Source organism: Oncorhynchus masou, chromosome 15, assembly GCF_036934945.1.
Source record: "Oncorhynchus masou masou isolate Uvic2021 chromosome 15, UVic_Omas_1.1, whole genome shotgun sequence".
Taxonomy (NCBI): domain Eukaryota; kingdom Metazoa; phylum Chordata; class Actinopteri; order Salmoniformes; family Salmonidae; genus Oncorhynchus; species Oncorhynchus masou.
The window spans coordinates 33,886,955-33,912,910 of NC_088226.1; the positions used below are offsets into that span (position 1 = coordinate 33,886,955).

The following is a 25,956-nucleotide window of genomic DNA, read 5'->3' on the forward strand; positions in this document are numbered from 1 at the left end:
GTCAGTGAGTGGGTGGAGGTTTAAAGAGGTCTCAAGATGGATTTATAACAGTATAGCAGAGTCTTCACGTGGAATGATACCACAATCAACTCAATGAGGTGTTCTCAAATAGACACTAGCTAACGCACTAGCTGAAAACATTAGCTTGAGTCTGCCATGTTCTCTCCTTCCTGTCCGTCATTTAGATTTTCTGTCCGCTATACACTATTATGATAGTGACTCTCGCTGTTTATTATCTATGCATTGTCACTTTACAAATTACCTTGACAAACCTGTAATCTTGCACATTGACTTGGTACCGGTATCCGCTGTATATAGCCTCGTTGTTGTTCTGTATTTTTCTTGTGTGTTAATTGTTTTAATTTTAATTCACTTTAGTTTATTTAGTAAATATTTTCTTAGCTCTATTTCTTGAACTACATTTTTGGTTAAAGGTTATAAGTAAGAATTTCACGGTAAGGTCTACTTGGTCTACTTGTTGCATTCGACACGTGTGACAAATAAATTTGTCAATGCTGTCTCTGTATCTGTGTGATAAGGAATTGCGTTACGTGATTCACACCCATCCAGTTGTTTTTCTTTTTGAGTTTTTCCATAGACTGTGACACACACGGGCGTTGGGTGTAAATGTCACATCGCAATTGCTACAACTGTCTCTTATTAAATCTAGTCTTGTCCCACCTGTCAACACGCTGCCTTGCCTCCCCGAAGTCTGTGATGATCCAAGCCTCTCAGTGTTGTAACAGGAGAGAGCCATCTGTAAGTATGTGTTCAAAGCGACATACTTTCGTCTTAGATATCAAACATTTGGCAGAGCACCAGTGTAAGTAACTCAATAAGTTATTGCAGTAAAGGGGATACAAGGCGCTCAAGCGTAAAACATCGCTCAGTGCCTTTCATTTGTCTCTACTCTCTCTCTCTCTCTACCTTTCTCTTTCTTTCTCTTCATCCCCTCCTCTCTCTCTCTCTCTCTCTACTTCACTTCACTCCACACTGGGGATTTCCCCTGTTCCCAAAGCCAGTGACACTAACAAATCCACCCATCTCTCCTCTCCAGTTTTCAAATGGCCTTTTCCCTGTGGCTAATGTTTTGTCATCCGGTACAGTGATGTTATATGAATTACCTTGCGCTGGCGCAGGAGAGGTACCTTGTGGGTGATTTATCACCTGTTTGGTCGAGCCGGCTGGGGGGCGACGGAGGCGAGCGCCGAGCGGTTGGTTCCTCTTGGTCTGACGTGCAGAGAGACCATCTGGTGCAGGGGGGTTAATTGAGGGCGATTAAGGTGATTAATAGGTTTGTTTGAAGTGAAAACACAAGACAGAACGGCTTCTGTTACAGCCCAAATATTTTTGGGAAAAAGCCATCAGCCAAGTGTGGGTGGAGTGGAGGGAGAGGGGAGGAGGGAAGGGGGCCTGAGTGGTAGTGACAAATACGATTAGGCTGTGTGTGAATGTGGTGTGTGTGTCTGAAATGGATGTATGAAAGCAGGTTTTGTGTGTCCGTGTCCCTGTGTGTGTGTGTATATGTGTCTCAGGTGGAGGTGTTGTTAAAGCAGGTGTGTGTGTGCGTGCGTGTGTGTGTGTGTGTGTGTGTGTGTGTGTGTGTGTGTGTGTGTGTGTGTGTGTGTGCGTGCGTGCATGCGCGCGTGCGTGTGTGTGTGGCAGAAACAGAGCAGGCTCCAAAGACAGCCCCAGGTCGGAAGGGAAGGCGAGAGGCTGAAGGCCGGCAGGCAGGTAGGCCTGATGGTGTGGGGAAACAGAGCCCTGTGCTGTGTGCACTGAGGGGGAAAGAGTAATATTGACACAGAGCTAGCTGGTTATAAAGAGCAACTGTTTCTACTCCACTCTCATGATTGTCTGTGCGAGACGACTCAGTTTAAGTTTGCCATGACGTTGGTGACTGTTTAACAAGAGTGTGTGTACATCTGTGTGTGTCTGAGCAGAGAATGTGTATTATGGAGTAAGTGTGTGTGGTTGAGTGATTCTATAAGAAACTAGGACAGTGTGTGTTATCTTTTGTCTTACTTGAGAGTCTGTTTGAGAGTGTGTGTATTTGTGTGTGCATGTGTGCTTGCTTGCACAGCCAAGTTGTTCAAGATTGATGTGGAAATTGGTCGTCTATATATATCCTGAGGCTGTCGGGAAATGACTTCTAAACCAGCCACTAGGGGCAACATTGAGCGTTATTACCATCAATTAGGCTGGTAATGGGTAATCCCATGAATCTGGATCAGAAGGTTGCGTGTTCGACCCCAGTCGAGGACACTGGTTTTCAATGTTTTGGTTTTAACCCTATCCCAAACCTATCCCTATCCCAAACCTTAACCATTTGGAATGAATGTTTAAACTTTACCCTTGAGAAAGAAAAGGAGAGCCGCAAACTCTAGGAGCTCAGATGCAAAATCTTCAAATGTAGATCCTTCACACAACCCCAAACAAGGAAACAGATCCCAATCAAAGGTGTTATCACGCGCTCTACTAAGGCACTTCTTTATCTTAGAACTTGTCCTTGTGATAAAAAAAGATGTGGGTAAAACGAAGCGTGATTCAAAAGTACGAATCTCGGAGCATCGGAGCACCATTAGGTGAAAGAACTCGCCATACCCAGTTGCGGCCCACTTTTTGGAAGCGAACCACTCGATTTCGTCCCTATGTTATATCGGCATCGAACACGTCACCCTCCTTAGGAGACGAGGTGAACTCGACAATTTATTGTTAAAACGAGAGGCTGCCTGGATCTTTCATTTAAAGACCCTTGGTCCCCTTCGGTCTTGACGTAGACTTTGATCTGAAGCCAGTCTTGTGATTGTTGTGATTTTGCGTTTCATTGTAAATGTTTGATCAATGATCGTACGCTATTCATTCATGTTTTTTGCATGTTCTGTTGATATCTCTGAATTAACCAATGATATCAAGACACACCCGGCCATGATTACAGACACCTGTGTGTCCTTTGACACTATATAAACTAGTGACCTGCAGTGTTTGTCATTACACCCTGATGAAGACAACCAAAACGTTGGTTATTAGGTTATTGCATTATTGCATCTTAGCTCCTAGAGTTTGCGGCCCTCCTTTTATTTTTCAAGTGTTCTACTCCGCTAGCCAGCACCTCGCCTAAACGACCCGGGTTTGATCCTGGGCTGTATCACAACCGGCTGTGATCGGGAGTCCCATGGGGCGGTGCACAATTGGCCCAGCGTCATCCGGGTTAGGGTACGGATTGGCCAGAGTATGTCATTGTAAGTAAGAATTCACTCTTAACAGACTTGCCTAGTTTAAATTAAATTAAATCAAATTTTTTAAATAATGTTTTGGAGAAATGGAAAGATACAGAGCAGCAGGAGCAACAAAAACACGTTTGTGCGTGGAGCAACTGCGAAATTTGGAGCACGTGGACAAACATCTCATTCTGTAGTGAGACTGTGATCGTGTGTTGTATTTGCATGCGTGTGCCCACACAGCCGGTGCGGTGTGTGTGTGTGTGTGTACCATTCTGAGAGTGTAAATGATCTTCTCCTCCATAGGAGAAACAGTCTCACAGTCTATGGTTCCCATAGTCTTTCTCGGAGGCAGTCCTCATAACCGGTGGAAAGCCTGAAGTAATGCGTAGTCCTACTCATCTGAATCAAGTACAGCCTTTTCCCACAAGCACCACATAAACGGGAGGCAGTCAATAGGGTTGCATAGTAATAGATACCATCACCTTCAGAGAGTAGAATCCCCTTCTCTTTCCATTTCAGTCAATGAAGTGTCAGTGGAAGACTTTTTGATAGATGTCTGTAATTCTACACCATGATTGTACCTGTGTTTATTCATTTTGTGTCATGCTGCTTTGCCCTAGCCTGCACTGGACCACTTTAGAGGTAAAAATCGGTTTATGCACGATCATGACAAGTAACCTTATTCAAAATGTAGAGTGATATACAGAATCATTCATGTTGAATGTGGTCAGTCAGTTGGAGCGTGGAGCTGGCGTGGGTTACTCCGGTCGACAGACTCAGTGTTCAGCTTCTTATGGATCTGCTTATATACTCGTGAAAGTCATCTGTCAAAACAGAGACTTAGCGATCAAATTAAAAGGAAGTGTTTCATTTTTTTTTTTAAACAGCCTATCTGTGTGTGACACATAATGACCAGAAGTTAAACTGGGGTTGACTGTCAATCTAATTAACATAACATACCCAATCAAAATATTTCTGTTTCAGCTAGAGATGTCTGTTTGTTTGTTTTTTGCATGTTTATTTTTTTAATTTATTTTTTGCATGAGTCTCAATCCACCGCATCCAACTATGTTGGCCTTCCGCATCTTCAGTGGAAAGAGGCAGAACTGCAGCGCTGTTTCTCAGAACAGGAAACTGGTCTTCTCACGAAAACGTCTGTCGCGTCTGAACTGTTTGGGCTACAAACTGATATGGAAAAGAGGAGGCTCTCACAAACCCGATGGTGTTCTCCATTTTGCTCTACAACCTGGACTCATCTGAAGTTAACTGTACCGGTTAAAATGAATTCAAAATTAAAAACTGAAATGTCTTGAGTCACTAAGTATTCAACCCCTTTGTTATGGCAAGCCTAAATAAGTTCAGGAGTAAAAATGTGCTTAACAAGTCATATAATAAGTTGCATGGACTCACTGTGTGCAATAATAGTGGTTAACATTAGTTTTGAATGACTACCCCATCTCTACATCCCACACATACAATTATCTGTAAAATACCTCAGTCGAGAAGTGGATTTCAAGCACAAATTAAACCACAAAGATCCAATGCCTCGCAAAGAAGGGCACCTATTGATACATGGGTGAAAATAAACAAAACAGACACTGAATATTCCTGCGCTTGGTAAAGTTATCAGTTACGCTTTGGATGGAGTGTCAATACACCCAGTCACTACAAAGATACAGGCATCCTTCCTAACTCAGTTGCCCGAGAGGAAGGAAACCGCTTAGGGATTTCACCATGAGGCAAATGGTAACTATAAAACAGTTACATAGTTTAATGGCTGCGATAGGAGATAACTGAGGATGGATCAACAACATTGTGGTTATGCTACAATTCTAAACTAAATGACAGAATTGATCACTGCGACACGGAGGTGAGAGGATCTCTCTGCCTTATCCCCACCACAGTGCTCTCGGTTTAACTTCATAGTCCACCCCAGCCTCTGCCCTGGCATGGAAGCCAGGAAGGAAGCCAAATTCAATATTTTATCAAATGTTTTTTTTTGGGGGGGGGGGAGGGGATTCCTATAGGGACCTTAGAATTCAAGTTAAAAACAGACAAGCTTCATTCACCTCATCATCCGATATATTGATCTCCAGTCAAAACACAGGACTGGAATAGGGAGGCCTGTTTGATCCCTGTGAATTATCCTAACATATGCTGCATGGAAACCTGAGATGGATAAGAGCAGCCTTTTATTGACACTATATATTGCCACAGCTATTAGAGTAAATTGTATTCCAGACTCTAACCACTCACAGGTATTCCGCTCTCTCTGCTGGCGCTCTTTGTGTGTGGATCAAGGTGGATGGTTAGCTATGTAAACTATGGTTAGCTACAGTATGTCTGTAACCCTAAATAGCTTTTAAACAGCTGTTGTTATTGGAAGGTGAGGGCCAGCTGCTTAATGCGCTAATGACTAGGCTTTAGCTCAGCGGGCTAACACAATCTTGTGGCGCCTTCCAGTCAGTCATATACAGCACATTTTCTCATACAATATTACATCTTGCCATCTTGCCTTGCTCCAGCACCCCACCCTCCTAGCTCTCAGCTTCTGCCAGCTGTTATTCCCCAGAGGTCTCGTAACCCGACATCAAAACATAGTTTTATATGTCAATAACCCTCCACTTTTCCCCTTTTACGAGATTGGTCCCCGTGGTAATCAATCATTCTTAAGAGTGTGCCAATAAGTCAGCGTAGGAGCTTTACAGACGGAGACCCAAATAACACTGTGGTGGATTGCCTTACCGGGACTGGGAATATGTTAGGCATGTTGTTGGTGTGGGTTACTCTGGGGTTAGAATCAGAACCAGGCTGGGTAAATACCGCGCTAATGGTTCACAGGGTGGAGGATCAAGGCTTTTTTCAGGACTGTTACAACTGGCACCCTCTGCCAATAAAAGTATTGAACTGGCTGTGCTTGCATGCCTCTGCCCTGGCATGGCATGGAGGTTGAAGGTGGTGAGGGTTGAGGCTGGGGTGGACTATGAAGTTAAACCGAGAGCACCGTGGTGGGGATAAGGCAGAGAGATCCTCTCCCCTCCGTGTCGCAGTGATCAATTTCGGATGCAAATGGTACGCCCCTGAGTCACAAGTGGTGCGTCACTGTATCTGGCGATAGAGAGGTGATTTAACCCTATCATGAAATGAGATGAAGGTGAAGGTCACTGGCGCCAAATGACAATGCATCATCATCACCATCAACCATAATCATAATTGTTATCTTCATAACTGCACATGACCCAGCAGCTTCTATGTAGCCCTCTGTCCTATTGGCCTGTGTGGCTGAAAGGGGCTGAGGCAGGCTGACAGAGGAGAGGTTGCGTTGTGGTTTGTCATATTGCAGAGGTAGAGCTCCAGTGGCCAAGTGAAGGTAACAGTATCGCTGCACAGCTGCAACCGTAGGTGCCAGGGGCTGTTAGCTGTTCACTTAGCCTGAGAAGAGAGTGGCAGAGGGGGGAGTTGCCCACTCAACCCAAGTGGATGGATGGAAAATCCCCAAGCAGGTAGATGTATGTGGGGAGAGACGAGAGAGAGAGAAGTCTATATGGACGGTTTCAAATATGTTTTTAAAGCTGTGAAATGTCTATTGCGCCAAGGCTGTCTCAGTTACACAGCCTGTCTATTACTAAGTGCTTGTGTTTGTGCTTCTGTAAGTGTTATGTGGGGTGGTTAGACCAAACCAGAAAGTATATTTTTAGGAGAGGCTCGAAGTCGAGATCAGAGAAGGACAATCCTGTTCCGCTTGATCCTAAGTGAGAGAAAAAAATTGTCCTGAGAAATACTGTTTTATTCACTAGTTTCTGTGTCTGTTTCACTGTGTTGTTATACTGACCCACTTTGCTTCTTCTACTGTGCCGTTACTTTCGCTCGCTTTACTGTGCAACACGTTGTGTATATTGTGTTGCATTGGAGTACCTTCAGTTTTTAACTGGTCTTGGTATATTCTGAGGCACGTGACTCAATACAACTGGCCTTTATTTAACCGGTCTCAGAGGGTGAAGTACGAGTGGTCCCTGTCCAGCCCGCTCACACTGTGAGGGATAGCAGTCCTAGCAGAGGGAGAGGGTTGAGGGCCAGAGTTCTTGAACTGGGACAGCCAGGGCTCCGGGACCTTCCGGGGCGTGAACCTGCCTGCCAAACTCAAGAACAGGGCAGAATCCAGAAAATCCCAGAGTCAGAGGAGCTGGATCAAAGAGCCTCCATGTTGTCTCTGATACTAATCGTTGCTCATGACCTGTCAGGGGATCTCAGACACTACTATATACATTACACTAACATTGCGGGCCGGTGGCTTCGTGCTCGGCACTGCGCTAGGCCAACAGAGTAGGTAAACCTGTGGCGGTTGTGAGGTTGGGGTTGGAGAGAGGCTTGGTCTGTGTTTGAAATAACAGTTTGGTCAGGGTCTGCTACAAGCCAAGCAGCGGTGTGTTTAGTAAAGGAAGTAGAGCTTGAGGGCCAAAGCAAGCTTTTTAAAACCATCTCTCTGAAATGAATATGGCTCAAATGGAAAAGAGGTATAAGCGAACGGAGGAATCTTAAAGCAGCCAAAAAGGTGGGTGACAAAAGACTGGAGGTTGAAGCTGTTTTGGAGAGCTGTTATGAATCGGGTTGGTTTAAAACAGCATCGAACTGCTCTGTCAGATGCCACACGCACACACACGACCCAGGCCAAACAAAGATTTTTTTTAATAAACTGCCGATAGGAAGCCGATTCAGACGTTTCCAAAGAGCAGACAGAGAACAATATGGCTAATATTTCTGTCCCACACAATCCTAATGAGAAATGGGACACGACCAGCATTCTGAGTGAAGTCACAATCTATTAAACTCACAGCACACCATTCTAGCCGTTCTAAAGATGCCCCAAAATGGAATGTGGGGATGAATGATTGGGTCTTCCTCTTTGCGAGGGAAAAAAATGATTTATATCCCATGTATTATTCTTTACACGAGTCATTATCTCCCTTAGTGAGGGGTGCTTGTGTTTACCCACTACGGTGAGAATGGTAATTTCTGCCCTCCGCAACGTCTTAATATTGCTAAATCCACATTGATAGACTAAATTACAGACACAGACACCACGTTCTTCTGTTCTGTCTGTCATTGGCACTGGTGGGCACACCTCTCTCTCTCTTCAATGCAGAGCCTACTGTCTATGAAAGGCCTGAGAGAGAAAAGAGAGGGAAAGGCCTATCTTTCTGCATTCCGAGATGTGCTGAGATAGTGAGCGACACACAAAGACCGGAGCAGTGTGCTATCGCCACACGGTTGACGCCACACAGTCCAGAGTTGTCTAAACTATCTGGCTTTCATATCGCCCAGGTTACAATGGAGGACAAGAAAGCGAGAAGAAAGAAAACATAGTGAAGGATGCAGATCAGCTGCGGGTTGAAACAAACCCAAGTAGCGTCAAGCTTGGCGTAGCATAAAGAACAGCGTATGTTGCCTACCCAGCAAACCTGGGACATTCACAGGACATTAGCGAAGATTCCCAAGATTCTAGTTCGAGTTAGGGCTTTGTCTAACAATAGGATAACATCCCAACATTTCTTTCAGAAAATAAACGAAATATCCTTGGAAGGTTGTGCACAACATCTGTATCAACCACCACAGAACATTTCCCAAATGTTCTCATTCGTCTTAATGTAATAACACAATGTACCAGTAATGTTTTTATAGCATACCGCCACAACAAAATGTGAGAGCAACGTTCTGGGAAGGTTCTTGCTACATCAGGCGAATGTTTTATACAATCTATAATCATATAGACAACTGGATAGTATAATCATCAGCACAACTGGATCGTTTTTGTGTTAGGAGAACATTTGCCGCAACATAATGAATGTTCAGGGAACATTCATACAGTAGAACAAATGTTGGTTTGCTGGGTAGGTATTGCTGGCACCAGCCCCTCCCCATCCTGTCTCTGTCTGATCTGACTAAAGAAAGGGTGTGTGCGTGTGTGTGTGTTCTATTTTTGAACAAAGGCATGGAATGAGGCAATTGTTTGGTATTAATATATTTTATAACATGTATATAGGGGACTAGAAAAGTGTTGAACAGGCTTGGAGGTGTTTCTCTTTGGTTTCTAATGTTCTTTCTCTCTCTGAGAGCTGCAGGCCACCTGCCTCCCCATGTACTCCTTTCTTTGTTAGTTTTCTTTAGAATTAAAGGGATTTTTGAACACCACAGAGTTTATTTTGACAGTGTTAACCCTGAGAGGGAGGACCGGAGCAGGCAGTGTGGATACTGTGATTCAAAACTAACGCTTTGGGCAACAGTTCAATCACTGATCTATTTGACATTTTTCTAAGAACTTTTGTGTGAAAACAAAAATGAAATATAGAAATATCTCATTTACATAAGTATTCACACCCCTGAATCAATACTTTGTAGAAGCACCTTTGACGGCGATTACAGCTTTGAGTCATCTTGGGTATGTCTGTACCAGCTTTGCACGTCTGGATTTTGAGATTTTCTCCCATTCTTCCTTGCAGATTTTCTCAAGCTTTGTTAAATTAGAAGGGGAGGGTGGTAAACGGCTATCTTCAAGATTCTCAATGGGATTCAAATCTGGGCTTTGGCTGGGCCACTTAAGGACTTTCACATTCTTGTTCTGAAGCCATTCCAGCGTTGCTTTGGCTATATGCTTGGGATCATTGTTCGGTTTGAAAGTAAATATTCGCCCCCAGTCTAAGGTTGTTTGCACTCTGAAGTAAATTGTCATCAAGGATTTGCCTGTATTTGGCTCCATTTATTGTTCCCTCCTTACCAGTCTCCTAGTCCCTGCTGCTGAAAAGCATCCCCATAGCATGATGCTGCCATGTTAAACGGGTGATGAGCTGTGCCTGGTTTTCTCCAGACAATAGCGCTTTGCATTCAGGCCAAATAGTTACATTTTCAGGCCAAATAGTCTCATCAGACCACAGAATCTTTTGCCTATGACTTTCACGTGCCTTTTTTGCAAACTCCAGGTGTGCTGTCATGTTTCTTTTATATCAGGATTGGCTTCCGTCTGGCCACTCTCCCATAAAGCCCAGATTGGTTAAGTGCTGTAGAGACTGTTGTCCTTCTGGCAGGTTCTTCCATGTCAGCCAAGGAACTATGCAGGTCAATGGGTTGTTGGTCATCACTGTGGTCTTGAAAACTTTCAACACTCTAGAAATTGTTTTACACTCTTCCCAGGTACTGTATCTGCCTCATCACAATTACATTTAGGAGATCTACGGTCAGTTCCTTGGACTTCATAGTATAGTTTCTGCTCTGACATAGACTGTCAACTGTGGGACCTTAGACATGTGTTTCTTTCTAAATCATGTCCAAACAATTGAACTGGCCACAGGTGGACTCCAATGAAGTTGTTGTGACATCTCAAGGATGATCAAAGGAAATTGGATGCACCTGAGCTCAATTTGGAGTGTCATAGCATGTGAATACTTATGTAAATGAGATATTTCTCTATTTGGTCAAACAAAACAAATCTGTTTGTTATTATGGGGTATTGGGTGAGAAAAACAACAACAATTAAATCCATTTTGAATTCAGGCTGCAACACAACAAAATGTGAAAAAGTCCAGGGGTATGAACACTTCCTGAAGGCACTGCACATTATAGCACAGAATCTTTATTATTTACTTTATACAACAGTCATTATTGCTCATCTTTATCAAGGGTGTCATTTATTTTGGATCCCACTGTATACATGTATCTTGTGCTCTAAAAATACTATCTTACAATCCTTTGAAAGCACATTTTTTAAAACTAAATACTGACATAGATTGGGGTATACTCATTTTCTTAAATACATTATTTCACTAGTTATGCATTTTACAGTAACCAGTGTTGTTAATAGAAAATGCACTTATGGACATGAGTTCCTCAGGCCCTCAGCAATGACTCCACTGAGAACGGTAATGGCCGCCTCACCACTGTGGGTTTCATTGAGTTGATCTGAGGCCTGTCATGATGCCTAATCCCACCTGCTGACCAGTCCTTGGGTGTGAGGAAGTGGGGCTCTGGGAACCTGCTGGGTTTGTAGGGTTCTATCTCTCCCTGAAACATATGCTTTGGTTCAGAGGGAGAGTCAGAGTGTGTGATGGCTATTTTTGGCATGATGGCCGTTGGAACGGTTGGATCGTCTTTGACCCATTTTGGCACGGCCTTATCTTTGTCCAGATCAGCTGAGCCTTCAGAATAACTACTACCCTGCTGTTGGAGTTGTAGTAAGGGCACGGGTAACGGCTCTCGACAGCTCTCCCTCATCCTGGAGCACTCCCAGCTCTCCACTGCTCTCTCCCTGGTTTGCTCCATGTGTTCCAGAACCCCAGAGTTAGAGTTACACTTTGACATGAACTGACCATAATTATAACCGCTTTCTGCTGATCTGGCCTTGAGCTCGTCCTGGTAACAGTGGAAGTCACACTCATACAGCACAGGGCCCGGTTTGTATTTGTACACAGGCACGTAGGTGGATGCCCCATGGTCCTTGTGTGGGCAGCAGTGGTGGGGGGAGGCGGGCATCACTGCCAGGGCCGGGGGGTGAAGCAGGGTGAGACCTGATATGTCCTCCAGCTCTCTCTGTCTCAGCTCTCTCTCCAGCATCACAGTCTCCAGCTCCTTATCAGCAAACGCCCTCCTCTTCCTCATCCTGGCACTGACAGAGGGGAAGTGATGTCGCTTGGACCAAGGGCCGTCCTCCGCCATAGGGAGTTTGTACCCTATTGGGTAATGTACAACACTGATGTCATTAAGTTGTATAATGATTACCTTGAGAACACAGTCTGTTTCACTATAATAACTTAAATCTACCAAATAGGAAGTTAAACAATGAACACATTAATTTACCAACTTTATTTTGGTAAATGAAGTTGAAATTCATAAAGCCAAAGTAGATGCTCTAAACACAGCTGTGATGACATTGCTGTAGTGTGTGTACATGTTCATGTGCTTACTCAGGGGAACTTAGAGGTAACATGACCTCATCATTTTGTCTTCCAGCCGCTCCCTGGTAAACACAGCTTGTAATTCCATAACCTCCATTTGCATAATTGTAATTACCATAAATAAAATACAAACAGATCTAGTCCCTATAGACGAAACAGGCAGTGTAATTACTGACTTATCCCGTGTGGTGTAGCCCACTGTCTGGTCTGAGACAGGAGATGGGGTAATGAGCTAGATGCTAATGAAGCTTCATCCTCTAATCTACAGTGCCTTCATAAAGTATTTACACCCCTTAACTTTTTTTCCACATTTTCTTGTGCTACAGCCTGAATTTAAAATGGATTAAATGTAGTTTTTTTTGTCACTGGCCTACACATAAAGTCAAAGTGGAATTATGTTTTTGAAATGTCTACAAATGAATACTTTTTTAAAAGCTGAAATGTCTTGAGCCAATAAGTATTCAACCCCTTAGTTATTGCAAGCCTAAAGTTCAGAAGTAAAAATGTGTTTAACTAGTCACATAATAAGTTGCAAGGACTCACTCTGTACTTTCATAATATATATATCTATTTAAAAAAAACATGTTTTTTTTATCTGGTGTTTATATGTCAGATGGTGTTATAGTTCAATCTTCATTGATGTATTTTATATAACTAAGGGCTAAACGCCTCCGTTCTGTACATTACCTTGGAAATAATGGACGATACATCCGAACGAGAGTCGAGTTAATTTTTCCAAGGTAATGTACAGAACGGAGGCTTTTATCCCACTTATACCACAGTTGACAAAGAAAACAACGATAAGCACATATTTACGGGTAGAAATTACATTTTGTTTGTTGATATTTTCATTTAAAAAAAAGCTCATTCATACTTTCTCATCTTTTGGTTGCTAGAGACACGACCCAGTCATATGTTTGATTAGTTCGATATTTATCGACACGCCCCGGTCGTTCGTTCTTTATCTTCCGTTGCCATGCTCGCTGGATACATTCGTATCCCCTGCTTGCTAGCTAACCAGCTAGCTACGGCTAACACATTCACGACATCTGCAGCCAGAATAACAGCAAATTAGCTGTTTTATATTCACATTCATTTGGATACATCCATAACAATGAGCTGATAATGCCTGATTTTGCTTGGCATAGCTAGAAAAGTTTGCCTCCTTGTCCGGGCACTCGTCAATACTGACTGTTAATTACGAGGAGATTGCGTTGCATATCAAACACTAGGCAATAAAATAGCTAAATAGTTTGTTGCTAGCAAACCTGCCAATATGAAGACCAAATTCAAAAATCAGTTGCTGAAAACAGCTGGTAAAACTTGAAACGTGGAAGGATTTGACAGCTTTAGCGGTGGAGGGGGACAGGAGAAATTAATGTTCATCACTCACCACGTTAGGTCATGAGATGCTCCCAAACAAATATGTCTGCAAAAACAAACCTTTGCTAGCAAGCTATGTTCTTCACTTATTGGACATGCGTTTACAATGTAACCTATTTCCATTTGTGTGGTTGTTGGTTTAGCTTTCTGTAACTTTGCAGCAAGTACGGTCGGCATGTGCAGGCGTATATTATTGGGTCATGATTGCAAGTTGTCCTGATATTTTTTCCAACTGTTCTGATATATTTTCCAACTGTCCCGTTATCGGGTTTTAATGTCCATTCTAGAATGCATTCCTAGCCCATCAGAAACGAGTAATCAACAATGCTGTGGTATACAGTGTAATATTGGGATGCAAACTCAAAATGTAATACATCTCTATATGATACAGGTGTCTTATTTTGTTTAAGCCCAGAACCATGTGTGTGTGGTGTATACTTCTGTTTCAAAACAGATTTGTTTAAGACTACCAAGAAACACTGTGTGAACCTGATTTAGCCCACTGCAGTAAAAGGTTACATAATTTTTGAATGACTACCTCATCTCTGTACCCCACACATACAATTATCTGTAAGGCCTCTCAGTCGAACAGTGAATTTAAAATACAGATTCAACCACAAAGACCAGGGAGGTTTTCCAATGCCTCGCAAAGAAAGGTACCTATTGGTAGATTGGTAAAAAAAAATACAAATAAAAGACATTGAATATTCCTTTTGAGCATGACGTTATTCATTACACTTTAGATGGAGTATCAATACACCCAGTCACTACAAAAAATACAGGCATCCTTCCAAACTCAGTTGCCAGAGAGGAAGGAACCCACTCAGGGATTTCACACGAAATCCCAGTGTGGAAAGCACTTAGACTTACCCAGAAAGACTCACCGCTGTAATCGATGCCAAAGGGGATTTTAACATGTATCGACCCAACTGTGCTATTTTGTTTGTTTTGTCGCATAGTTTGTAACTCATAAGTCTGACGCGAAGGATATACTGCTTTAACGAGACAAGACCCGAATCCCTGTTATCTGCATGAAGAGGTCTGGTGCCTTGTAAGAATTTGCCAACGAGTAGGTAAACCACCACTACCCTCTGTATTATTGGCCAACGTGCAGTTGGAAAACAAACTGGACGATCTACGATTAGCACTATCCTACCAATGGTACATAAACAACTGTAATATCTTATGTTTCCCCAAGACGTGGCTAAACGACGACACGGATAATATAAAGCTGGCTGGCTTCTCCATGCATCGGCAGGACAGAGCAGCTATGTCTCATAAGACGAGGGGCAGGGGTGTGTGTCTATTTGTCAATAACTGCTGGTGCGTGATGCCAAATATTAAAGAAGTCTCGAGGTATTGCTCGCCTGAGGTAGAATACCTCATGATAAGCTGTAGTCCACACTATCTACCAAGAGAGTTCTCATCTATATTATTCATAGCCATCTATTTACCACCACAAACCGATGCTGACACTAAGAACACACTCAAAGAGCTGTATAAGGCCATAAGTAAACAAGAAAATGCTCATCCAAAAGCGTCACTCCAACTGGCTGGGAACTTTAATGCAGGCAAACTTAAATCCATTTGACCTCATTTCGAGCAGCATGTCACGTGCAACCAGAGGAGAAAAAAACTCTAGACCATCTTTACTCCACACACAGAGACTCATACAAAGCTCTCCCTCACCCTCCATTTCACAAATCTGACCATAATTCTATCCTCTTGATTCCTGCTTACAAGCAAAAACTAAAGCAGGAAGTACCAGTGACTCGCTCAATACGGAAGTGGTCAGATGACGCGGATGCTACGCTACAGGACTGTTTTGCTAATACAGGCTGGGATATGTTCCGGGATTCATCCAATGCCATTGAGGAGTATACCACCTCAGTCACCGGCTTCATCAATAAGTGCATAAACGACGTCATCAACCACAGTGACTGTACGTACATATCCCAACCAGAAGTCATGGATTATAGGCAACATCCCCACCGAGCTAAAGGCTAGAGCTGCCACTTCCAAGGAGCGGGACACTAATCCGGACACTTATAAGAAATGACGCTATGCCCTCAGACAAACCATCAAACAGACAAAGCCTCAATACAGGACTAAAATTGAATCCTACTAACTGGCTCTTACGCTCGTCGGATGTGGCAAGGCATGAAAACTATTACGGACTATAAAGGGAAACCCAGCCAAGAGTTACCCAGTGATGCAAGCCTACCAGATGAGCTGAATGCCTGTTATGCTCGCTTCAAGGCAAGCAACATACTATACTTCCGGCGCCGACAGAGATGGCCGCCTCACTTCGCGTTCCTAGGAAACTATGCAGTTTTTTGTTTTTTTACGTGTTATTTCTTACATTAGTACCCCAGGTCATCTTAGGTTTCATTACATACAGCCGAGAAGAACTACTGTATATAAGATCAGCGTCAACTCACCATCAGTACGACCAAGAATATGTTTTTCGCGACGCAGATCCTGTGTTCTGCCTTACAAACAGGACAACGGAATGGATCGCATGCAGCGACCCCAAAAACGACTCCGAAAAAGAGGGAAACGGAGCGGTCTTCTGGTCAGACTACGGAGACGGGCACATCGTGCCCCACTTCCTAGCATTCTTCTTGCCAATGTCCAGTCTCTTGACAACAAGGTTGATGAAATCCGAGCAAGGGTAGCATTCCAGAAGGACATCAGAGACTGTAACGTTCTGTGCTTCACGGAAACATGGCTCACTGGAGAGACGCTATCCGATGCGGTGCAGCCAACGGGTTTCTCCACGCATCGCGCCGACAGAAACAAACACCTTTCTGGTAAGAAGAGGGGTGGGGGTGTATGCCTTATGGCTAACGAGGCATGGTGCGATGAAAGAAACATACAGGAACTCAAATCCTTCTGTTCACCTGATTTAAAATTCCTCACAATCAAATGTAGACCGCATTATCTACCAAGATAATTCTCTTCGATTATAATCACAGCCGTATATATCCCCCCCCCCCCCCCCAAGCAGACACATCGATGGCTCTGAACGAACTTTATTTAACTCTTTGCAAACTGGAAACCATTTATCCGGAGGCTGCATTCATCGTTGTTGGGGATTTTAACAAGGCTAATCTGAAAACATGACTCCCTAATTTTTATCAGCATATCGATTGCACAACCAGGGGCGGAAAAACCTTGGATCACTGTTACTCTAACTTCCGCGACGCATATAAGGCCCTGCCCCGCCCCCCCTTTCGGAAAAGCTGACCAAGACTCCATTTTGCTGATACCTGCCTACAGACAAAAGCTAGGACTGGGACATGTTTCGTATTGCGTCAAATAACAACATTGACGAATACGCTGATTCGGTGTGCGAGTTCATTAGAACGTGCGTTGAAGATTTCGTTCCCATAGCAACGATTAAAACATTCCCTAACCAGAAACCTTGGATTGATGGCAGCATTCGTGTGAAACTGAAAGAGCGAACCACTGCTTTCAATCAGGGCAAGGTGTCTGGTAACATGACTGAATACAAACAATGCAGCTATTCCCTCCGTAAGGCTATCAAACAAGCTAAGCGTCAGTACAGAGACAAAGTAGAATCCCAATTCAACGGCTCAGACACAAGAGGCATGTGGCAGGGTCTACAGTCAATCACGGACTACAGGAAGAAATCCAGCCCAGTCACGGACCAGGATGTCTTGCTCCCAGGCAGACTAAATAACTTTTTTGCCCGCTTTGAGGACAATACAGTGCCACTGACACTGCCTGCAACGGAAAAATGCAGACTCTCCTTCACTGCAGCCGAGGTGAGTAAAACATTTAAACGTGTTAACCCTCGCAAGGCTGCAGGCCCAGACGGCATCCCCAGCCGCGCCCTCAGAGCATGCGCAGACCAGCTGGCTGGTGTGTTTACGGACATATTCAATCAATCCCTATACCAGTCTGTTGTTCCCACATGCTTCAAGAGGGCCACCATCGTTCCTGTTCCCAAGAAAGCTAAGGTAACTGAGCTAAACGACTACCGCCCGTAGCACTCACTTCCGTCATCATGAAGTGCTTTGAGAGACTAGTCAAGGACCATATCACCTCCACCCTACCTGACACCCTAGACCCACTCCAATTTGCTTACCGCTCAAATAGGTCCACAGACGATGCAATCTCAACCACACTGCACACTGCCCTAACCCATCTGGACAAGAGGAATACCTATGTGAGAATGCTGTTCATCGACTACAGCTCGGCATTCAACACCATAGTACCCTCCAAGCTCGTCATCAAGCTCGAGACCCTGGGTCTCGACCCCGCCCTGTGCAACTGGGTACTGGACTTCCTGACGGGCCGCCCACAGGTGGTGAGGGTAGGTAACAACATCTCCTCCCCGCTGATCCTCAACACTGGGGCCCACAAGGGGGCGTTCTGAGCCCTCTCCTGTACTCCCTGTTCACCCACGACTGCGTGGCCACGCACGCCTCCAACTCAATCATCAAGTTTGCGGACGACACAACAGTGGTAGGCTTGATTACCAACAACGACGAGACGGCCTACAGGGAGGAGGTGAGGGCCCTCGGAGTGTGGTGTCAGGAAAATAACCTCACACTCAACGTCAACAAAACTAAGGAGATGATTGTGGACTTCAGGAAACAGCAGAGGGAACACCCCCCTATCCACATCGATGGAACAGTAGTGGAGAGAGTAGCAAGTTTTAAGTTCCTCGGCATACACATCACAGACAAACTGAATTGGTCCACTCACACAGACAGCATCGTGAAGAAGGCGCAGCAGCGCCTCTTCAACCTCAGGAGGCTGAAGAAATTCGGCTTGTCACCAAAAGCACTCACAAACTTCTACAGATGCACAATCGAGAGCATCCTGGCGGGCTGTATCACCGCCTGGTACGGCAACTGCTCCGCCCTCAACCGTAAGGCTCCCCTTGAGGGTAGTGAGGTCTGCACAACGCATCATCGGGGGCAAACTACCTGCCCTCCAGGACACCTACACCACCCGATGTTACAGGAAGGCCATAAAGATCATCAAGGACATCTACCACCCGAGCCACTGCCTGTTCACCCCGCTATCATCCAGAAGGCGAGGTCAGTACAGGTGCATCAAAGCTGGGACCGAGAGACTGAAAAACAGCTTCTATCTCAAGGCCATCAGACTGTTAAACAGCCACCACTAACATTGAGTGGCTGCTGCCTACACACTGACACTGACTCAACTCCAGCCACTTTAATAATGGGAATTGATGGGAAATGATGTAAATATATCACTAGCCACTTTAAACAATGCTACCTTATATAATGTTACTTACCCTACATTATTCATCTCATATGCATACGTATATACTGTACTCTATATCATCGACTACATCCTTATGTAATACATGTATCACTAGCCACTTTAACTATGCCACTTTGTTTACATACTCATCTCACATGTATATACTGTACTCGATACCATCTACTGTATCTTGCCTATGCTGCTCTGTACCATCACTCATTCATATATCTTTATGTACATATTCTTTATCCCCTTACACTGTGTATAAGACAGTAGATTAGGAATTGTTAGTTAGATTACTTGTTGGTTATTACTGCATTGTCGGAACTAGAAGCACAAGCATTTCGCTACACTCGCATTAACATCTGCTAACCATGTGTATGTGACAAATAAAATTTGATTTGATTTGAACACTGAAACATGCATGAGAGCACCACCTGTTCCGGACAACTGTGTGATCATGCTCTCTATAGCCGATGTGGGCCAGACGGATTACCAGGACATGCACTCAAAGCATGCACAGACCAACTAGCAAGTGTCTTCAATTACATTTTCAACCTCTCCCTGACCAAGTCTGTAATACCTACATGTTTCAAACAGACCACCATAGTCGTTGTGCCAAAGAAAGGGGAGGTAATCTTCCTAAATGATTACCGCCCCATAGCACTCACGTCGGTAGCCATGAAGTGCTTTGAAAGGCTGGTCATGGCTCACATCAACACCATCATGACGGAAACCTTAGACCCATTCCGAATTCGCATACCGCTCCAACAGATCCACAGATGATGCTTTGTAACCTTCAAAATCGGCAGTGTATCAAATACTTGTTCTCCTCACTGTATGTGAGCATGCTGTTCACCATAGTACCCACTAAGCTCATCACTAAACTAAGGACCCTGTGACTAAACACCTCCCTCAGCAACTGGATCCTGGACTTCCTGACAGGCTACCCCCAGTTTGAAGAGAGTTTGAAGTTCCTTAGTGTCCACATCACCAATGAACTATCATGGTCCAAACACACCAAGACAGTAGAGGGCACAACAACACCTTTCCCCCTCAGAAGACTGAACAGATTTGGCATTGGTCCCCAAATCCTCAAAAGTTATACAGTTGCATCATCAAGAGCATCCTGACCGGTTGCATCACCGCCTGGTATGGCAACTGCTCGGCATCTGACTCTAAGGTGCTACAGAGGGTAGTGCGTACGACCCAGTGCATCCCTGGGGCCAAGCTTCTTGACATGCAGGACCTATGTACTAGGCGCTGTCAGAGGAAGGCCCCCAAAAAATTAAAAGACTCCAGTCACCCAAGTCATAGACTGTTCCCTCTGCTACCGCACGGCAAGCAGTACTGGAGCGCCAAGTCTAGGACCAAAAGGCTCCTTAATAGTTTCTACCCCCAAGCCATAAGACTGCTAAACAATTAATCAAATGGCCACCTGGACTATTTACATTGATCCTCCTGCCCCTTTGATTTTACACCGCTGCTACTAACTTTTTATTATCTATGCATAGTCACTTTACAAATTACCACGACTAACCTGTACCCCCTACACATTTACTCGGTGCTGGTACCTTCTGTAAATAGCCTCGTTATTGTTATTTATTTTTTTACTTTAGTTTATTTAGTAAACATTTTCTTAACTCTATTTCTTGAACTGCTTTGTTGGTTTCACGGTAGGTTTCACCTATTGTTATCGGCGCATTGTGACAAATAACATTTGATTTGAGGATGAATACTTACCTAATCAAGATATATTAGTGTTTATTTTTATTTATTTATTTTTTACAAATGTTTATACATTTTGTTCCACTTTGACGTTACAGTGTATTTTGTGTAGATTGTTGGGGGAAAAATACTATTAAATCCATTTTAGACCCAGTTTGTAATTCAAGGGGTGTGAATACTTTCTGAAGGCACTGTGCAGGATAGACTACTGTTAGCTAGGGGTGCTTCAGTAGGTGATCTGGTCTGTCACTGATACCTACCCTCTAGGATACTCTTTGCTAAGATGCTAGGTGCTCTGGTGTAGCGCTGATAAGCGGTGCGACGGAATGGTGTGGCTGCTCCCCTGATCACTTTCTTACCCTGCAAAGGAACGGGGTAGAAGTAACATACATTAAAATATATTTACATAATATTCAAGTCAGGGCTTTGGTTGGGCCATTGAAAATCTGTGGAAAGACTTGAAGATTGCTGGTCACCGCCGCTCCCCATCTAATTTAACAGACCTTGAGGAAAATCTGCAAGGAACAATGGGACAAAATCCAGATCTGCAAAGCTGATACAGACATACCCAAGACGCTGCAATTGCAGCTGCTTCTACAAAGTATGGACCAAGGGCTGTGAAAAATTATGAAAATTGAATATTTCTTTCATTTGCAATATATATATTGTGGGGTATTGTTTGTAGATAGGTGAGAAGAAAAAAAAGATTCAATCCACTTTGACATTAGGGTATTTTGTGTAGATCATTGAAAAAATGACTGTTAAATCCATTTTAGTCCCTCTTTGTAACACAACAAAATATGGAATAAATCAAGGGGTTTGAATGCTTTCTGAAAGCACTGTATGCATTAACCCCATGGCGAAATGACTTAAGGCAATATATATTAAAAACACTAGAGCAGTAAATACAGGCAGGTACTGCACATGGTAGGCGTACGGTCATAGCCATAGCCATGTGATATATTATAGGCTAGTTTGTTACAGAATAATGAGATGTTAGTTTCCCTGGTGTAAAGCCTATAATTCATATGACAAAATGCTGTGTAAACAAATTCGTTTTATGAGTGGAATAACTTAATTAAAAAATTTTTTTAACACTAACTATTCAGAAATGTTAAGTAAAAACAGCCTATGGTTTTTATGTAAAAGTGAACAATATCGTTGTTTTGTTTTCATTATCACTAAAGGAAAATAGCAATGAATATTAATTTCCTTATCCATATGTGTTATTTCATAGTCCTTCATTTCGCTGGTCCTGCTCACAGGGTTACAGCATTTTGGCCTAGATTATATAAAAATGATCTTTCTTCAATTCTATCCCACCAGTATAATACGGATGTCCCTGCCGCATGGCTCACCTCTGTCGCCTGTTGTCTCCGCAGGGCGACTTGCGCAGCCATCACCCTCTGCCTCTCCACCACGAGCATACAGTTTGTGCACTGGCAGTCACGCCAGCGACAGAAGCGTTTGTGGCCTTTGAGACAAGACACGACGCCGTGGTTCCGACAGCGGGCGCATTTGGGGCTGCGGGTCATTTTGCGCTGCGTCGCTGTCTGCTCCTCGGCCACCTTCGCTCCTTTCTCCGCGTCGCCGTGCCGCCCCTCGGGCAGGCATCCGTCAAGACTCTCAACATCAATCGCCTCACCCAATTCGAGTTTCAGCGCATTAAGTCTGGTCTTCTCTAGCTGTAGGCCTCTTTCCAATTGAGTGGACATCTATGAGAAATGTCTTCCACGCCGTTGCAGTGCTGTATTTCCAACTTTACAAGTTGTTAACGTTGTCGAAGTGCACCGTTTCGTTTGGCTGTGACGACACACATAGCCGAAATTCCTCTGAGCAGGGAGACGAGACTTTTGAAACGTTAAACTCTTCGCTGCTCTCTGACGTTTGACAGGGTTGTTTCCCGAGAACAGAGGCGAGTCGCACTGACACTGTTGGGCTCCTGGCTGGTGAGACAGCTACTGTGGTAGGATATGTTTGCTCACACCACAGTCTACTTGCCCTACCTACCTTCAGACAGCAGACCACACCACATTTTTATTGGGCTCCCCAACGTTGCGAATCTCCATACTTCTCCAACGTCATCAATTGGACATTTAATCCAGGTTAACCCCTCCTGCCCACGGAGCACACACACTTGACAGTAAACACTGCTAGTTGGACTGCTAAATTAAGGTATTTTCCAATTTAGTTTATTTTAGTCTTCCCTATATCAAATTGATTATGCACTAATTTCAACAACAAAAAATGTGAGTGATTTCTATGTCCAAACTTTCCAAAACAAATATGGAGTATTACATAATTTTCATAATGAAGGAATAACTACACCCCTTTATCCAGTTTATATGACACACCATGTAAACACTAAAATGATGTGTAAATGAAACACAGTGTAATACATGACTTTTGACACAGGTGAAACTGAGAAGGGCGGTTAAACTGTTTTCACACCAAGGTGAGTTTAGACAAGACAGAGAAACGAGGCACAATGTAGATGTTAATTACACACGGCATGCGCCTCAGGGGGCTCGAGCAGAGCTCTACTTGCAGAGTATGGTGTCACCATAGAGCTGAGGGGAAAGTGAAACGGATTATATTTTCCCATTTACAGTATCTGCCAGTTATCTTTACTCCCTCAGTCATAACTGCTCTTGAATTATTCTGGTTTTTGCATTAATGGAGTTAAGAATATCCAGAATTTTCTTTTAATTCATCTGCATACAAATTAATCACTTTACTGAGGCCAAGGATTCTGCTTATTGTAGAATATGTTTTTCAATAATATAGACATCAGTATTCAATAACTACCCAGTAAGCAAAATTAAAATACAAATGTTCCGCTCATTGATTCTATGGCACATATATTCTCTATGAAGTAAGCATTATATCACAATAATATTTGTTTAATCCATGTAATATCACAAAGAGCAGCCAATTGAAGATTGCAACATTGAGTATTTCTTATTGCACCCATATGTCACATGCAATTATGTTAGCTTTTTCAAAAGTTCTAAAACGGCAGCGATGATATTCAAACTCTGACATACATACAGAATAAACCAACAGACCACTTCACATACAATAACTTTCTCAGTAGCGGTTACAGAAATGCTTTTACGTTGTTATGGCTGATATGTTGTTGTTTAGCTACCTTAGTAGCTAAATGGCGCACAATTGGCCCAGAGCCGTCCGGGTTAGGGGAGGGTTTGGCCGGCAGGGATGTCCTTGTCCCATCGCGTACTAGTGAATCCTGTGGAAGGGCCGTGCGCAGTGCACGCTGACACGGTCGCCCTGTGTGTGGTGTTTCCTCCGACACATTGGTGCGACTGGCTTCCGGGTTAAGTGGACGCTGTGTCAAGAAGCAGTGCGGCTTGGTTGGGTTGTTATTTGGAGGACGCACGGCTCTCGACCTTCGACCTCTCCCGAGTCCGTACGAGAGTTGCAGCGATAAGACAAGACTGTAACTACCAATTGGACACCACGAATTTGGGGAGGCAAAGGGATAAAAAATTTAATAATTCAGTAGAGTACATTAAAGTAAAGGAGGTTAAAATAGAGTACATTACACTGTACTATACTTTACTGTACTGAACTATACTTTACTCTACTGTACACTGTTGTGCTCTACTATATTGTGCTGTATTTTACTGTACTGTGCTATACTTTACTGTTATTCACTGTACTGTAATGTACTGTACTCTACTGTGTTCTAAGGTACTGTGCTGTCCAAACTTGTGAAACATAGATATCTATGTTTGGGCCAAATCAATGCCGGTCTGGACCAAATCTGAACTAGTTATAGACATCTATGCTTGGGCCAAATATACGCCAGTCTGGACCGGACCAAATCTGAACCAAACATAGACGTATATGATTGGTTCAGATTTGGTCTGGACCTGACCCAAAATTAACATACGTGGAAGTTGTTCAAATCAATGCCTGTTTTGGCCGCACCAAAAAAAAGAGCAGATGAAAGTTTATTGTCATGAATCTTGCTCCAAAAGGCAGAACTGAGTGATATCTGCTAGATGGGCCAGCTGAATCGTAAAAATGTATGCATACATAAATTTGGATTTTGGTCATAATTTAAGGTTAGGGTTAGGCATTAGGGTTAGCAGTGTGGTTAAGATTAGGGTTAGGTTTAAAATCAGATTTTATGACTTTGTGGCTGTGCCAGCTAGTAACAACTCCGCAGTGCTGCCTCCAGGGCAAGATTCATGACAATAAATGCCAACCTGCAAAAAAAGACATCCAAGAGATGTCGGGTTGTGCTTCGTGGGTAAAGCATATTATTTCTAGGCTTTTCCTTGCTGAACTTTTGTATTTAATATTGCAGTTATGTTAATCTATTATACTTACATAGGCTATACCTCTTTGCTGCAGTTAAAATCATGGCCAGTCAAGAGTTGCCTATATAATTTCACACAAGATTACTTATGAGCACACCAGCAACAGCGCCACCCTGTATTTATCTACACTGAACCAAAATATAAACACAACATGTAAAGTGTCGGTCCCATGTTTCATGAGTTATCATAAAAGGTCCCAGAAATGTTCCATACACACAAAAAAGCTTGTTTCTTTCAAATTTTGAGCACACATTTGTTTATATTGCTGTTAGTGAGCATTTGTCTTTTGCAAAGATAATCCATTGACCTGACAAGTGTGGCATATCGAGAAGCTGATTAAATAGCATGATCATTACACAGGTGCACCTTGTGCTGGGGACAGTAAAAGGCAACACTAAAATGTACAGTTTTGTCACACAGCACAATGCCACAGATGTCTCATGTTTTGAGGGAATGTGCAATTGGCATGCTGACTGCAGGAATATCCACCAGAGCTATTGCCAGAGAATTTCATGTTAATTTCTCGACAATACACCACCTCCAACTTTGTTTTAGAGAATGTGCCAGTACATCCAACCGGCCTCACAACCGCAGACAACATGTATGGTGTCGTGTGGGCGAGCAGTTTGCTGATGTCAACGTTGTGAACAGAGTGCCCCATGGTGGCGGTGGGGTTATAGTATTTGCAGGCATAAGCTACGGATAATGAACACAATTGCATTTTATCGATGGCAATTTGATTGCACAGAGATACCGCTACGAGATCCTGAGGCCCATTGTCGTGCCATTCATCCACCACCATCACCTCATGTTTCAGCATAAAATGCACAGCCCCATGTCGCAAGGATCTGTACACAATTCCTGGAAGCTGAAAATCTCCCAATTCTTCCTGGGCCTACATACTTACCAGATATATCACCGATTGAGCATGTTTGGGATGCTCTGGGTCGCCGTGTACAACAGCGGGTTCCAGTTCCCACCAATATCCAGCAATTTCACACAGCCATTGAACAGGAGGAGGACAACATTCCACAGGCCATAATCAACAGCTTGATCAACTCTATG

The 25,956-nt window shown here is 43.5% G+C and overlaps 1 protein-coding gene across 1 annotated transcript; it reads right to left on the reverse strand.

Moving 5' to 3' along the window:
- Window positions 1–9,248: 9,248 nt before the first annotated feature.
- On the reverse strand, window positions 9,249–22,547 carry LOC135556170 (uncharacterized). Its single transcript, XM_064989152.1, has 3 exons — window positions 21,901–22,547; window positions 20,803–20,902; window positions 9,249–11,941 (listed from the first exon to the last, which is right to left on the reverse strand). Exons 1-3 carry the CDS (start codon window positions 22,255–22,257, stop codon window positions 11,103–11,105), a joined length of 1,296 nt encoding a protein of 431 aa, XP_064845224.1. The 5' UTR covers window positions 22,258–22,547; the 3' UTR covers window positions 9,249–11,102.
- Between the last annotated feature and the right edge of the window lie 3,409 nt (window positions 22,548–25,956).